The sequence below is a fragment of the Onychostruthus taczanowskii genome, unplaced genomic scaffold (genome assembly GCF_017590055.1).
Source record: "Onychostruthus taczanowskii isolate IOZ18803 unplaced genomic scaffold, ASM1759005v1 scaffold6, whole genome shotgun sequence".
NCBI classification, from domain to species: Eukaryota; Metazoa; Chordata; class Aves; order Passeriformes; family Passeridae; genus Onychostruthus; species Onychostruthus taczanowskii.
Genome location: NW_024503679.1, coordinates 4,352,874 through 4,366,887, shown reverse-complemented (window position 1 = coordinate 4,366,887; position 14,014 = coordinate 4,352,874). Strand labels below are relative to the sequence as shown.

At 40.0% G+C, this 14,014-nt stretch overlaps 1 protein-coding gene across 4 annotated transcripts in view; it reads right to left on the bottom strand.

Moving 5' to 3' along the window:
* Window positions 1-1,712: 1,712 nt before the first annotated feature.
* Window positions 1,713-14,014, bottom strand: part of THSD4 (thrombospondin type 1 domain containing 4) — a 241,152-nt gene continuing 228,850 nt past the window's right edge. For all 4 annotated transcript variants that reach the window (XM_041418530.1, XM_041418529.1, XM_041418531.1 and 1 more), the window contains 4 exons: window positions 12,727-12,900; window positions 10,386-10,565; window positions 8,355-8,499; window positions 1,713-7,513 (listed from right to left, as the gene is read on the bottom strand). In XM_041418530.1, the coding sequence (XP_041274464.1) occupies window positions 7,371-7,513; window positions 8,355-8,499; window positions 10,386-10,565; window positions 12,727-12,900 (642 nt within the window). In that variant the 3' untranslated portion in view covers window positions 1,713-7,370. The remainder of the gene's footprint in view (window positions 7,514-8,354; window positions 8,500-10,385; window positions 10,566-12,726; window positions 12,901-14,014) is intronic.

Below are 14,014 nucleotides of genomic sequence, written 5' to 3'. Positions count from 1 at the left end.
ATTATCTACTGTGCCCAAAGTTGTGCCAGACATTTATATGCATCCATTTCCTTTCGTCTGCTCAATAATTGCTTCAACTCAATACTAAAATCTCTGCTTTGGATCCCAAGATTGGACCTAAAATCTTCTCAGGCATTTCAACTGTAGAAGTCACCTGGCTGAGGACAACACAATGACCACACAACATTCCAGCATTAACAGCCTTCGGAGTTCAGAGAAAGAAACTACGGAACACTTCTCTTCACTTTCTGAAGACCTGATGCAAAGGAACGGAGAAAATGGAGCCAGGCACTTCTCAGGGTGTGCAGTGACATGACTACAAAGAGGCAAAGGGCACAAACTGAACAACAAACAGGAAACTCCATCCTTTGGATGACATTAAAAACCTGACTGGACACAGATCTGGGCAATTTGCGGTAGGTACACTGCTATGAGTAGAGAGGCTGAAGTAGATGGTCTCTCTGGATGCCTTCCAACCTTACCTAGTCTGTCAGGAGCTCCACACTTTTCTGTGGACACGTGTTATACTGCATTCACTCTGTTTATATACCTCAAAAATCCCCACCAAAGCCAACCAGATTGAAGGCAGCAGCTAATTCTTAATCAATGATCAGGTCAGCCTAGCTACATCAGAAAACAGGACAGGAGGCCAGCACTGCCTTTTTTATTGTGTTCCTCATTGGAACTTGCATCAGTGGAGAACCAAAATTAAGCTTTTGGGTTCATTTAAGAGCAATCATCAATAAAATCTCTGTAATAGTTTCAATTTCCTTTTAAGACTGTGGGTAGCAGTAACTATGTAAAATGTTTTGTGTAAGAGTATTCTGAACCAACAAATTAAAGCTTAACATGGAAATAGGGTATGGAGACAGGCATTAAAGATGAGCATTTACACTCAACAACTACAACTGCACACAACTCTTGTAACTTCGCCTACAGCCTCTGTACTTACTTTAGAGGTCCACTCCTTGCAGGTATCACAGAAAGCAAGGACGCTGAAACCAGCATCATTTGGTGATGTGGAATCCTCAGGATCCTCAGGCTTGAGGGCTCGGACAAATCACCACAGGGAAGTACTGCAGCTGCTACAGGCCTCCTAATTTTACACTGAAATTTTATTTTAAAAGTAAAGAATGGCTAGAGGAAGAGCAAGGCATTATTACTGTATAATTTTGTAATTTTATAGCTTAATACCTCAAGGTCTATTTAAAAACCAAAACAAACCAAAAAACCAACCAACACTACCCAAGCAACTCCCCTCTTCCCCCCGCGGATATTAAACACTTAAAACCTCTGTGCTGTCAGAGAGGGACACGGGCGCTGGTTCCCCACACGCGGTGCCCCTGAGCCGCGGAATGCGGCCCGGGCCGGCTCTGCGTTCAGTGATGCGCTCCCGAACGAGGGGACATCGTGAAGATACAGCGAGGACACGGCGGGGACACCGTGAGACACAGCGAGGGCAGCACGCTGCCTGCCCAGCCTCGGTCAGCCCCGGCCCCTCAGAGCGCGGCGGGCGGGCGGCAAGGCGCCCCCTGGCGGCGCCCCCCTCACGGCTCCCTCTCGCGGCGCCCCCTGGCGGCCGTGCGCGCACTGCGGCCCCCCGGCGCTCCGCGCGAACGGCGCATGCGTGGAAGCCACAGAGCTCAAAGGAGAAGAAATTCTCAGGGAACTCAAGTGCAGATCAACCAAAAAACCCCAACATGTCACATAAATTCATCTTGAGTTACTTTATTTTCCACAATAATAAAAAATAAATTAGTCATAAACAAAAATAGTTAACATTTTTTCATCAAAGAGAAAATGTATACAATATGAAAAAGATGCTGTACAGTTCTGGTTCAGGTACATTGCCACGGATATATATTCCTGAACGAGTCAGAAAGCAATTTGTTTATGCTCTCCCCCTTTAATTCACTCAAGGAACTGGCTAATCAGAAAGTTTAGAAAATTGTATTATGGATTTACAGTATGACATATATACAAAAATATATATGTAATACCAGTGCTATAAAATTCCCTAAAAAGATGGGTTAGTATAATGAAAAAGCTGGACAAAATTTGAATGGTATATGTAAATAAATACATATTAGGTCCCTTTTAATAAAAAATCTGCCTATTCTAAATATTTGAAATATTTTGGTGCAGTGGCTTGTTCCATAGACACAGCTCAGAATTACATATTTCCCATAAACATCTTGTATTTACAAATAACAACAAAATAAGTTATAATAAAGTATATCCTTCTGCCAAAATCAATTATGAGGGTCAAATAGACAATTTTATACATATTAAAAAAGTTAGGGTTTCTTTTGTCTGCCGTCCTTCCTGATCCTCTCTGTAGATCCTGAGTGACTGTGATGGGACTTCAGAAGCTCGTGTGTACCCAACCCCTGCCAAGGCCACTGGCCTCAAGAGACCAAACACAGCGTGGAAAAACAGGTCAGCAGCAATGATGTGCTGAAAGGTCAATGATCCATCAGAATTAAGCTCCCCTCCTCTCCAGGTATGTTGGTACTTATCTGTATCCAATCACAGTACATGGGGATGTAGAAAACTGGGAACTCTTGCTCCTCTGAACTTCTGGTTATTAAAAGGTGAAAAGTAAAGAACCAAATTTAGGTCTGCTATGAATTGTCTTAAATGGAATTTTCTCCCTTTCCCCCAGTTCTGAATTTTGCCCACAGTGAAATATCATAATGATTACAAGTTTGCTTTAAAATATACTGAAAATGTCTAGTGGATGATTTTTCATTTCTGATATAGAAATAATTATTTTACTCTGTTTTCTGAACAATGTCTAATTTAATGTCCTACAAACATTCTGTAAGTTTAGAAATAAATGAAGTTTACTTTCATGTTCAAAATTTCATGGTTTTTGTTCCAGTTCCAGGCATGCACATGAATTATCTGCCCAATACACAGAACAGCTCCTAAGAAGTCAGAGACACCCAGTCTCAAGAAAACCAGGTAAACACACAACTCTTCCTTTGTGAGGACCATAACTATTTCTGTGCAACAGATGTTACATTAGAGAATAAAGGGCCACCACAGACTTCAGCAGCTGTGCAACCACAGGTTCACTGCACAGGAATTAATTCAGTATGTCCTTTACTACTGTGCATTTTAAACTAGCCAGCATGGATATGCACGGACACAAAAATCCAGGGGCTGGCAAAAATAGAGCTCTCTTAACAGCTCGGCTTCTTTCTAACACAGATTCTTATAAACCAAAGGCCAGTACAGGATTTTCAGTAATTCTGGCAAAATTTGTCATCCAAAGGACAAAGGGATGAAAGTGAGATAAGAAGGAGAGGAGAAGCATTGGTGTAAAAGGGAGACAGGTCAGGATGGGGAAAAACAAAGCCCTGAAAGGCACATTTCACTACTTACAGTGGTACATGTTACAAAGAGAGGAGGCCAAGCCTCCTGTAGGAGCCCTGCACGAGCCACAGGCTGTTTGAGCACCTCCCTCCTTCCTCCTCAGTGATGAGCACTGGCACTGCCCAGGACTGCAGACTCTGTGACTGATACAAGGCTGCACCCCACTGCCATAACACTGGATCTAGCAGTGACATTAAACGCTGCTTTATTCATACACAAAGTTCTCAGCTTGCTGAAGCAGGAAAAAGCAGGACACTTACGTGTGAAATGAGGAAGCCAGCAGTTCCCTGTGCAGGGATTCTGAGGTGGTCCTGCAGCACACCCAGGTGCACTCCCCAGCACTGCCCTGCCCCCTAACCAGCCCTTCCCTGCTCAGAGCCCTGGGGGCTGAAGGTCACAGACACCAAAGCAAACACTGACTGTCTCACTGCTGGCCAAGTCAGACACATCCACGGGGTCATTCCCACAGGAGCAACCCTCACGCTGTCACACCATCTTCTGGGAGAGGAAGGGAGGACGCCATGAATTCAGTCTCCCAAATTTGTGTGCTTTTGGTGTACACAAGGAATTCTACCTACATATGCTTGAAGATGACATTGCACAGCAGCAAGTAAACCCTGACAAGCCCTTGGTAAGCTGATAACAACTGCACCAGGAATCCTCCATTCCAAATGGAAAGTGCTCTGAGATGCAGGGCCTGCTCTGGATGAAGCTGATTTTGGCACACTGCATGTGTGTAAGATATGGAAGTTGTATCAGATTTTACCCCAGAAGCAGCTGGACTCTTTCAATAAAATATCGAACTTACTCTGGTCTTCCTGGATTGCATAAGGCATCTTCAAGGCAAGGAAGCATTTTTTTCCACCATTCTGAATGTTTTGGACTGATGTTAAATTGTCAGAAAAAGAAAACATTAAAAATCAGAAGTGTTCATAATTAATATTTGCAATTGATAATACACATAATTTCTTACTTATACTGGTTTCACATCTGCTCTATGTCTACTACATTCATTAAGGCCATCTTTGACTTACAGAAAATAAAGTCAAATCCCCTGCAGGCATCATCCTATGTTGGGGCACTGCTCTATTAGAACAAACACTTGCTATAGGCACAATTTCAAAATCATGCTTTGTGAGATGGTGAAATCTTAGCACAGCACTTGTGCAGACAATATTAGTATATCAAAGCACTGATGAAAAGGGCTCATTAGTTCATTTTGCAGGAACAACTATTTTAATAATGCTGACACATGAGAAGAGATGATAAATGATTAGGTTCAGCAGCATTCTGGTACTTTTCTTTTCATTAATATTTACTTACCATTAGATATTTAATTAGGTAAAACCAGTTTGTTTAATCAGGTACATCTGAAAAATGTCTCTTTACTTAAAAATAAAGCACAATTTGTATAACCATAGCTCTCCACATTCAATTCACAAAACTGCATACTTTAGATGCAATACAGGGTTATACTTCTATGTGTACGTATATATTCCTTGATAGCTGTCACAAACACTATTTACATTAGTGGCAGCTTAACAGAGCCTACAAAATTATCATCTTTGTAAAATAAGCTAATGGCCATATATTCCAGAGCAAAATAACAGATTTTATAAAATAGGGGGATCTATCTGTGTGCTGAGTCACTGATGGTCTCACAGCCAAAGCATGTGTAAGAAGAATTTGCTCTGTGACTGCAAACCAGATTCCCTCTGCATCTCATTTGCCTTGGGGTTTCCAGGAAGCCTTGTTATGAAACAGGTATTTCCCTCAAGCTGACAGGAAACACTTCCTTGGGATGAAAGAGATAACAGCAAAAATTATATAATGTATGTCAAGATTTGCTGCAACGAGATACACAGATGAAAATCTGTATTCAGAAGTACTGGATTCCAGAGCTGTTTACACTGCACTTTATCTGTATCATTCTTTGGTCAAGAATCTAAGGAACATAATATGATAACAAATCTGTAAGTTATCTTCGTGAATAAATCTTTGTAGTACAAGGAAACAGGAGGACTGTGCAAGATTAATGAACTTGGAAGTTTCCTAATTAGAGTTTCTGTTTCTAACAATATGTCTATTATTTACAGTGAAAAAGTCCAAGTCAAAGTGTACAGACACAGCCAATGACATTTTTGGCTGACATACAACAATTTATAGTTGTACATACAAAGAGTACCTCCAGATTTTAGGGGAAACACTTCTTCATTTCATGCAGTCAAACAGTAGTAGTTCATCATGTCCAAAATATATTTTTCAAGACTGACCAAATCAAAACATTCAGAATTTAATCTCAATGCAAGGCAGCTTTTAGACTACAGGAATTCCACCTTGCTGTGGCATTAACTGATGTGACTGCTTTCACACCTTCCCCTCCCAGCATTCCTCTCCACCGAAGCAGCAAGAAGAAAAGGCTATACAATGAGGTTCAAACATGGCTCTGCATCAGTGGCAGGATACCCTAACCACACCTCTGGGATTGACCAAACATAGATTATTCCAGCTGCTTCGCAACTCGGACATCAGGCACTTTAGGAACAGATGCATAGATGGGCACCACTAATTTACAAGCAATATGCTGTAATAAACAGCTGAATAAGCAGAAGGGTTTATTTTTTTCCCCTCAGCCTTATTTACACATTTGAAAGACCTCTCAAATAAAGGCTAGAAAACAAGCAGATAATGCAAAACCTCATCTGCACTGCATAGTACACTATTTGCCTTTAGCAAGTCTCAAGGCTTAGTACAGTAATTGCAGAAATGAAAAATCACCACTTAAATTCAGCTCTAAGTCTGCAGCCATTCTTAAGTAACAGGAAATGAGTGGTATGAATAGATCTGAGCAATGAAACACTGAGCAAAAAAAGACAAGTATGTTGTAATAACTGATCAAAACCTGAAGAATGCCAATAGCTAAGATCCCCTTTGTACAGATACTCAGCTACCAGACTCATACTGCTGCCTGATACCAGGAGTAACAGACTGCTCTAAGGCACACAGGCCTCTCTCCTTTGGTGGTTGTTTCAGAAACTGGTGACATATCCAGACTAGGTCTGAACAAAGTACTTTGGTTTGGCAGTTGTTAAGCAATAGTGCAGAGAGAAGAATTAGGCAAGATCCCAGTTCTGAAATAAGTCCCCGACAGAAAAAAGAGACCTCACCAATGGAAACAATCACTTTTTACACCAGGAAAGGCTCTTCACCTTTCTGGATAACCTGTCTCACTAACAGCTGCAGCTGTTAAAGACTTAAAGAGACACTAGTGACACTAGTGTCACTCTGGTAGGGAACATATTTTAAAATCCATACAAAATTATAAAAGTGTATCTTCATGAGTTTATGAATTAAATATAAAGGCACCTTCTGGCAGTCAAGTGTGTATATATTTGCTGCCTAAGGACAGGACATCACTTGAAAGGACAATTGTGAGACCTTAACAGTGACTCCGATTTATTATGAATGGACTGAAGTAGTTAAAAATATATGTTAGAGTGCTAGGAAACTGATGATAAATGCTTTTCAAGGGTCTGGTTCTTTGGGAAGTAATTTTTCTCATGCATGTTTCATTGATTTAGTCCTCTTAACTTAAGGCAAAGTCCAAAACACCAAGTAAGCACTCAGAAAATAATGGAGCAGCTGCATTCACACTGGTTAATTATCTCCAGTAATTGCCCGCAATTGATTTTAGTTTTCATTAATTTCACAATCTTAAGGCCAGTATGTTCCTTAAATAAGTATCTGATGAGCAGGTGCAAATAACAGTATCATTAAAAATGAACGCTTTAAAAAAATCATGATTTTACAACAAACATCTTAAAAGAGATAACTGCACAATAACTGTAACTGAAAGGGTGTGAGATTCAACCAAAGTCTTGATGCACTCAGCAATATAAACCCCATCTCTAAGAGCTCCAAGTGCTGCTCCAGGCGAGAGCAGCGCTGCCCAGGCTCCAGCGCCACTGTGCTGCGGGCAGCAGGCTGTGTTATCTGCGGCCCAGGAAGCCTGGCGGTCTGTTCGCCACGCGGCTGCAGGAGGCACAGCAGGCTGTTTTGTAGTAGGTGTACACACAGAGCCGCGCCTGGACCACCACGTTGCAGTTGTAGTATTTATCCTTGCAGTTCTCATCTGTGGAGAGAAAGGAAGAGAGAAGAAACTAAAGAAAACTGTACTAGAGCAACAAATAATCAGTTCTCTTTCTTTTACCATGTAAAAGCCCTTGGACCTGTATTTAAACATCCACTGTCAGGTTAAAACAGGTTATCTAAGCAAATAAGTCAGATTATTTACTATTTCATATAAAGATACCTAAAGCATGGAAGAAATGTAGCTATCCCCATTTCCCCATCTTTTTAATGTTGCTGTCTTAAAGTAGGTTGAATAATTCTCAACTGAAAGTTGTTGGAGACCATTCAGAGTTAAAACTCTCTTTAAATCCTGGTATCTTTCTCTTTCTATCCATTCTCATTGCTATAAAAATCAAATCTGATGAGATGAATTAATAATTCCAATGCAAATTAGGTGCATCCCCGTATTTACTATATACAAAAGGAAATTGCTTCATTGCACTTAATACCTTAGTTTAATTTGGTTGGTTCATATATAACCTGTTTCCAAATACAGTATATAATGATCCTTTTTTTTTTGTTTGTTTTAAATACTCTTCCAAGAGAAACCTTGGAGAATGCAAGGAGGCTGCAGAAAAACACCCTGTATTTACCATTTTCACAGAAGCAGATCTCTCACATTCTCAGCAACTTCAAGAATAAGCTAGTTTCTTACACATTACAAGGAAAACATTTTTATTGGAAACCTACTTTTAAATCACAGAAAAGAGCTGTATTTTGTGTAAAAATAAAACCCTGAACTCAATTAAGAAAATATACTATTTAAGCCTCTGCAAGACTATAAAAGAACTTCTCCACTAGATGGAGTTCCACAGTTAAAACAGAAGTTTCCTCTGCCCTACCTATTTCAGGGACACAATCCTGTGTATTACACGGCTCCTTCTCTTCAGGTTTGAGCTGTGGATCACACTGAGAACTGGCTGCCATGTCATCCGACAGACACCGCACCTCCCGAACCCGAAATCCTCCTTCACAGGACTTGGAACACTGAAACAATTAAGCTGAAGTTCATGAAGGCCATAGGAGATGAGTAATTACAGAAAGTAAACATGGGAACCTTGATGGCAGACCCAGGTATCACTGCAGCCTTTTATCAACTTCACCCTACTGGTTTTTATTTTCTACCTAGGAAGCCCTTAATATACAGGTAAAATTATCTTCAAGATTCCCAAACATTTTTGACCACAGGAGCAACAAGACAAATAAACATAGTGGATGCTGTGCAACCGAAATCAAGCTAGAAGAGTTCCCTTTCTGAATTTCTTACTTAGTATCTGCTTCTTTAATTAGTCTGGTTGTTCTCTGCTCATTTAGATGTATCTCCCAAATCTACTCTTTCCACTGTGTTCCCATTTCCTGCTTTAAGAACGTAACTGCACTGAATTTTATTACTTGACTGCCCTACCCTCCACTGTCCCTTCTGCTGTTTATATATAAGCAGGAATAATTTTAATTACCTTTTTTTTCTAGCACTCAACTATTTTTCACTTCTTGCAGTATCAAGTATTTACTAAGCATTACAAGTTTCTTTGAATTTCTAAAAGAAATACTTCTGTGCTCCTTCAGGGTCTGTTATGAAGCCAGAAACTTTTGTACTTGCTTGTTATTGTACTTTTAAAGCCAATTATTACACATTTCTGCCCATACTGAAACAAATCCCCGTTGGCCAAGGATTTTGCCTGAGTGAGGTCTTTGAGATTTGGCTCACTGTCCAGTTTGACCTAATGCTCAAAAACTTAATTAAACCTGGGTCATTTACAATTAAAACCTTAATAGCCCAAAACTAGTAAGAATGTTTTCTTTCTGACTTTTTTGGCATAATTACTTCTTTTCCTAACACTGCATAAACAACTTATCATGATCATAAAATCATATATTGCAAAAAACCTAACCAAAGTAGTCTCAATACTATATTTTTAAACTGTTTTTTCATCTTTAAGTAGAACCTTTACCCACATTTGAAAGGGCAGCCACGTGCAACAGTAATAGAAGGTGGGTTTTTCTAGAGTTAGTCCTGTTACATGCCTGTATAGAACACTGTGATTCTTCCACATCCAGCCATAAGGACTTCAGGTCTCTGGAGATCTCAAGCACTTGGAATGAACCAGGACTCATCACACTTCACACAAACCATTCTGAGCTGCACCCACACTGCAGAGCTGCCACTGCCAATTGACCTACGGCTCAACAAAGGGTCCAGGTGACTGCATTCAATACGGAGTCATCTCATTCTAAGATGACAATGGACTTCCTGATTTTCATTTAGGACAAAAATATTGGTGTTTTTTTTGGTAGAAAACCAATAAACTATGTCAGATATAGGAAATTATAGAAAGATGGATGAAACTGAAGTGTTTTGTGACACAGTGGTGAATGTAGCTGGTCCACTTCCAGGGGAAACTGAAGATACATGAAGTTGTACAACATTTTCTCTCAGTGAAGTTCTGAGTATTACAGTGAAGAGTTTACAGCAAAATATTATGGTAACACTGACTCCAAGAAATTGATACATCCCTCATTCTTTAATAAATGCTCCTTAATTTTAATGAAACTAGAGATCTGAAAGGAACTTCTAAGTGCACCACACTGTCTCACTGTAAGGGCCAAACCAACTTTATAAACAGGAAGATTCCATGAAGAAGACATCAATGATACGAAGACAACCGTACAATGTCTCTTTCTGGTCAAGACACTTCCTGAATTCTCTATGTTCTACCAGGCAAAGAATATGCTTTCTTTTTATTATCATTCCTGTGCAAAGTTCAATCATTTTCATGATGGCTGGTTGTATGCAAATAGTGTTCTCTTTCAATATAAACAGAAAAAGATGTGTCAAAACCAAGTACAGATACAGGAAATCATGACAGACTTACTGTGCTCCATTCTGTATGAAACCACTTAGATCCACATGGTTTGAGGTAGCAGGATTGCTGGCTGGGAGGTTTTTCCAAATATGAACATTCATAGGGGTTCAAAACATCAAAATTACCTTCAGTTTTCCTAACACAAATTACTTCTCTCTGCTGAGTTCCACTACCACATTCAGTAGAGCACTGTATCAGGGAACAAAAAAAAGTGGGAAAATCTGTTATTCTTCTCATGTCTTTCAACTTATTTACAAAGTAACATTTCTCCACATCACATGCTACCATGGACTTAAAACATATTTCTAATTATCTTCATGAAGAAGACATATGACTCTAAGTGTACTTCTGGAAAAATCTCCAAGAGTAGTTTTACCTGTAGCTACAAAAAGAAACTGGTATTTATTTTCCCAATCAACAGAGAAGCATAACTCACTTTCTCCACAAGCAGCGTTACTGTTTCTTGCTGAAGCAGGGTCCTATGTGCTGCACTGAACTTCGGAGGGTTATAAGGTTAGAGCACAGTTTGCAGCTTTACAAAGCCTCACATTCTGTGCTGTTTTTAGAAAATGCCTTGATCTGCCAGGGTGTTATTTTCATGCTTGCAAGTATCTATGTGATGTAGTGTTGGTCTGAAAAGCGAATTTGACTCACTTGGATTCCTACTGCCCATTTAAAGGTTAAGTACACACACAATACTGTTTCTGGCACTTGTAAAAAGGTTTTAGAAGATGATTACAGCAACATATTGGTTTCTAGGTTGCATAAAGGACTATGATTTTCAGAAGGCTTTTTCCAGCCTAAACTAACGAAATGTTCCTAACACTGGGGATTTTCTTTGTATTTTTGGTAGAATTTACAATCCCTTCACCAGATTCCCACAAAACTCTTGAGCTGAATGAAGAACCTTAAGACAAATGCACCTGAATAACTTCTACAGGAAGTACAGTAGCTGCACGTTCTTTAACACACTACATCTCTTTCCATGATTCCTCCTAAAGGCACCATCTGAACACCCCACCTCAGCTCTGGCAGAGGAAGGCCAGCCCCCAGTGCTCCCTCCTGCTCTGCCCTACCAACTGCTCTCATTTTGCTATTAAAAACCACATAAACCAGCCAGGACTTGGCCAGTAGAATCGATGTTGACAGACACAGCTTTCAGATCAGTAAAGACTTTGATTGTGTACATCAAATGATTCAATTCCATGCAAATAAAAAAGGTGACTTAAAAGAATAGTCAGGATGCTCTGAACTGAACACCTTTCCAGCACAGCAAAAATGGGTGCAGAGCTCCAATTTACTGTCTGGAGCAGTCTGAGTAACAAGGCCTGGATTTCATCTGTTATTAGAACTGCAGATAAAGATTTTTTACATCTGAATTTGTTATTATTGTTATACATATTCTTATACACAATTATTATTACTTGCACTTGAAAGCACTAGCATAGTAGTAGCCCTGTAATCCCCCCGCAGCTTCACCAGTTTAACTTGAATCCTTATCTCCTGGAAGGACTGTGGGATCTGCAGTGCAGTGAGTTAACAGCACAGCTCCACCAAGTGCTTGGGGAGCTTCACCAAGCAGCCCCAAAGGCTCTCCAGGCAATGCCAGAGCCCACAAAAAGGGACACAAATGCCTGGGCATGAGTTAACAGCTTCTGAAATGCCTTTAAACCTGACAGAAGAAATATTCATTGGGAACAAGGGCTACTAGGTGTGGGAAGAATTTACTTTGAGGAAAGGGCATCAGTATAGAGGCCACTAACCATAATTTGCTCTTTTGCCTATTGTAATGGCTTTCAGTACAACAATACCAAAGCTAACTTGTGCATTTAGGCATTGCTTTTTGCCTTGTTTATCTTTTGGAAATGTTATATGCATACATATGTATAGTTATGTATCTCCCTGCATTTATGCATGATCATAAAGGCTCTACTTTAAGAATTGCAAATCCATTGCTTTAATGTTTACCTGAACATGCTCAGCAGAATTCTGTCACAATTCTTTTCATAAATATGTTGGGTCAGTAGGTGAACAGCAAAAAGTGAAGATAGAGAGAAGAACATTTTTTTTTCTTTTCATCAAAGTAAAAAATCTCAGCAGATGCTGAGAAGTACTGAACATCAGCTCAGTAAAATTCAGAGAAAAATACCAAATAATACTCTAGAGAGAAATCGTCTAGATACCAAATAGACATATTTGGCATCTAGAGTATTTAGATACTCTAGAATACCAAAAAACACTCGAGAGAGATGAAAAAATACCTTATGGCACACATCTTTATTGCATCAAAATACAAATTTAAAACACCAGTAGAAAAGCAACGGCAATGTTAGATTCGTGCCTGGCTTACCTGTGTCCAGCCCCCAGCAAACCACTCCACTTTCCCAGCGCAGGGCCCATTGTTACAGGGCGTTGTTTCCGAGGGTCTGTTGTTGCCACAGCCTTCCAGAGGCAAGCTGCTGACGTGGTTGGTCATGCAGACCACGGAGCGCGTGCGGATCCCGTCCCCGCACTCCGCGGAGCACTGCGAGAGACACAACACGGTCACCCGAGAGCCCTCCACGCTGACAAGGCACAGCCATGGAAGTTCAGTCACTCACGCAAAGTCAATGATTTTTACTTGTAATTCAGCTGTAGCAAATTGTCTTACAGCTCCGTACTTCTAAAAACACTGCAAATAGTACCCGTCTTGACAGTCAAAAATGAAAGGATATCTAAGAAAGAAATCTCTTTGTTTACAGCTTTTTGTTAGCTTTCTTACTTTCCTTTCTTCTTCCTGTCCGTAAATTCTTCCTGTTTTCATTTTATTCATCTTTTTTTCACACTAATTAGTAGCTCTGAGAATGGGTAATTTCAATAAAAGGCTTTTCAGACAGCAGTCCTGTTTCAGCCTTTGTTTTGCTCTCCAGGTTTCTCCTCCAAATGTTCCAGCTGTCAGCCAGGTGGATCTTACACTGGCTGAAAGGACAAGGTTAGGAGCACTCTTGAGGGCTGTGGCACTGGGAGCAAAGTGACTGCACAGCACATCCTGGGACTCTTCCATATAACAAACTGACAGAGTCTGACAGCACAGCAATGTAGAAAAATCTAAATTATTTTGACAGATCATTTCAAAAGATCAGTTAAGTCCTCAGTAAATGACTGTAACTACCATGAGTTATTGCCCAGCCTGTTTCAACTGAAAGTTTTAAATTAGTTTTAGGAGAGGTGGCCATAGATGCTTATATCTACTCAATGTTTTTTCATTATATTACTTTCCAATAACTAATGTTCACTAATCTGAAAGTTACACTGCTAAATTCTGAAAGCTCTTACTAAGCAGTGATATGCAGATTCTTATGTCACCTATTCAGAGACAGTATGCATGCCATTCACAAACCACTGGATAAATTCCATTTATGCCCTTAGAGTTTGCTTCTTCATCTACTGAAGCAAAAAAGTCTCTGGTATTTCACTGCTCTAAGCAGGATCAAACTACTGACATTGGAAAAACAGAAACATGCCCAGGATATAAAGCCTTGGTTTGACTGTTCCTTTGTTGCTTAATTATTTCTTGATCTTCCCTTTTGTTTTCTGTTAAAATGCATTTGCATTCTGTGTATAGACCATTAACAAAGAAGAAAAACCTATGTGCAGCT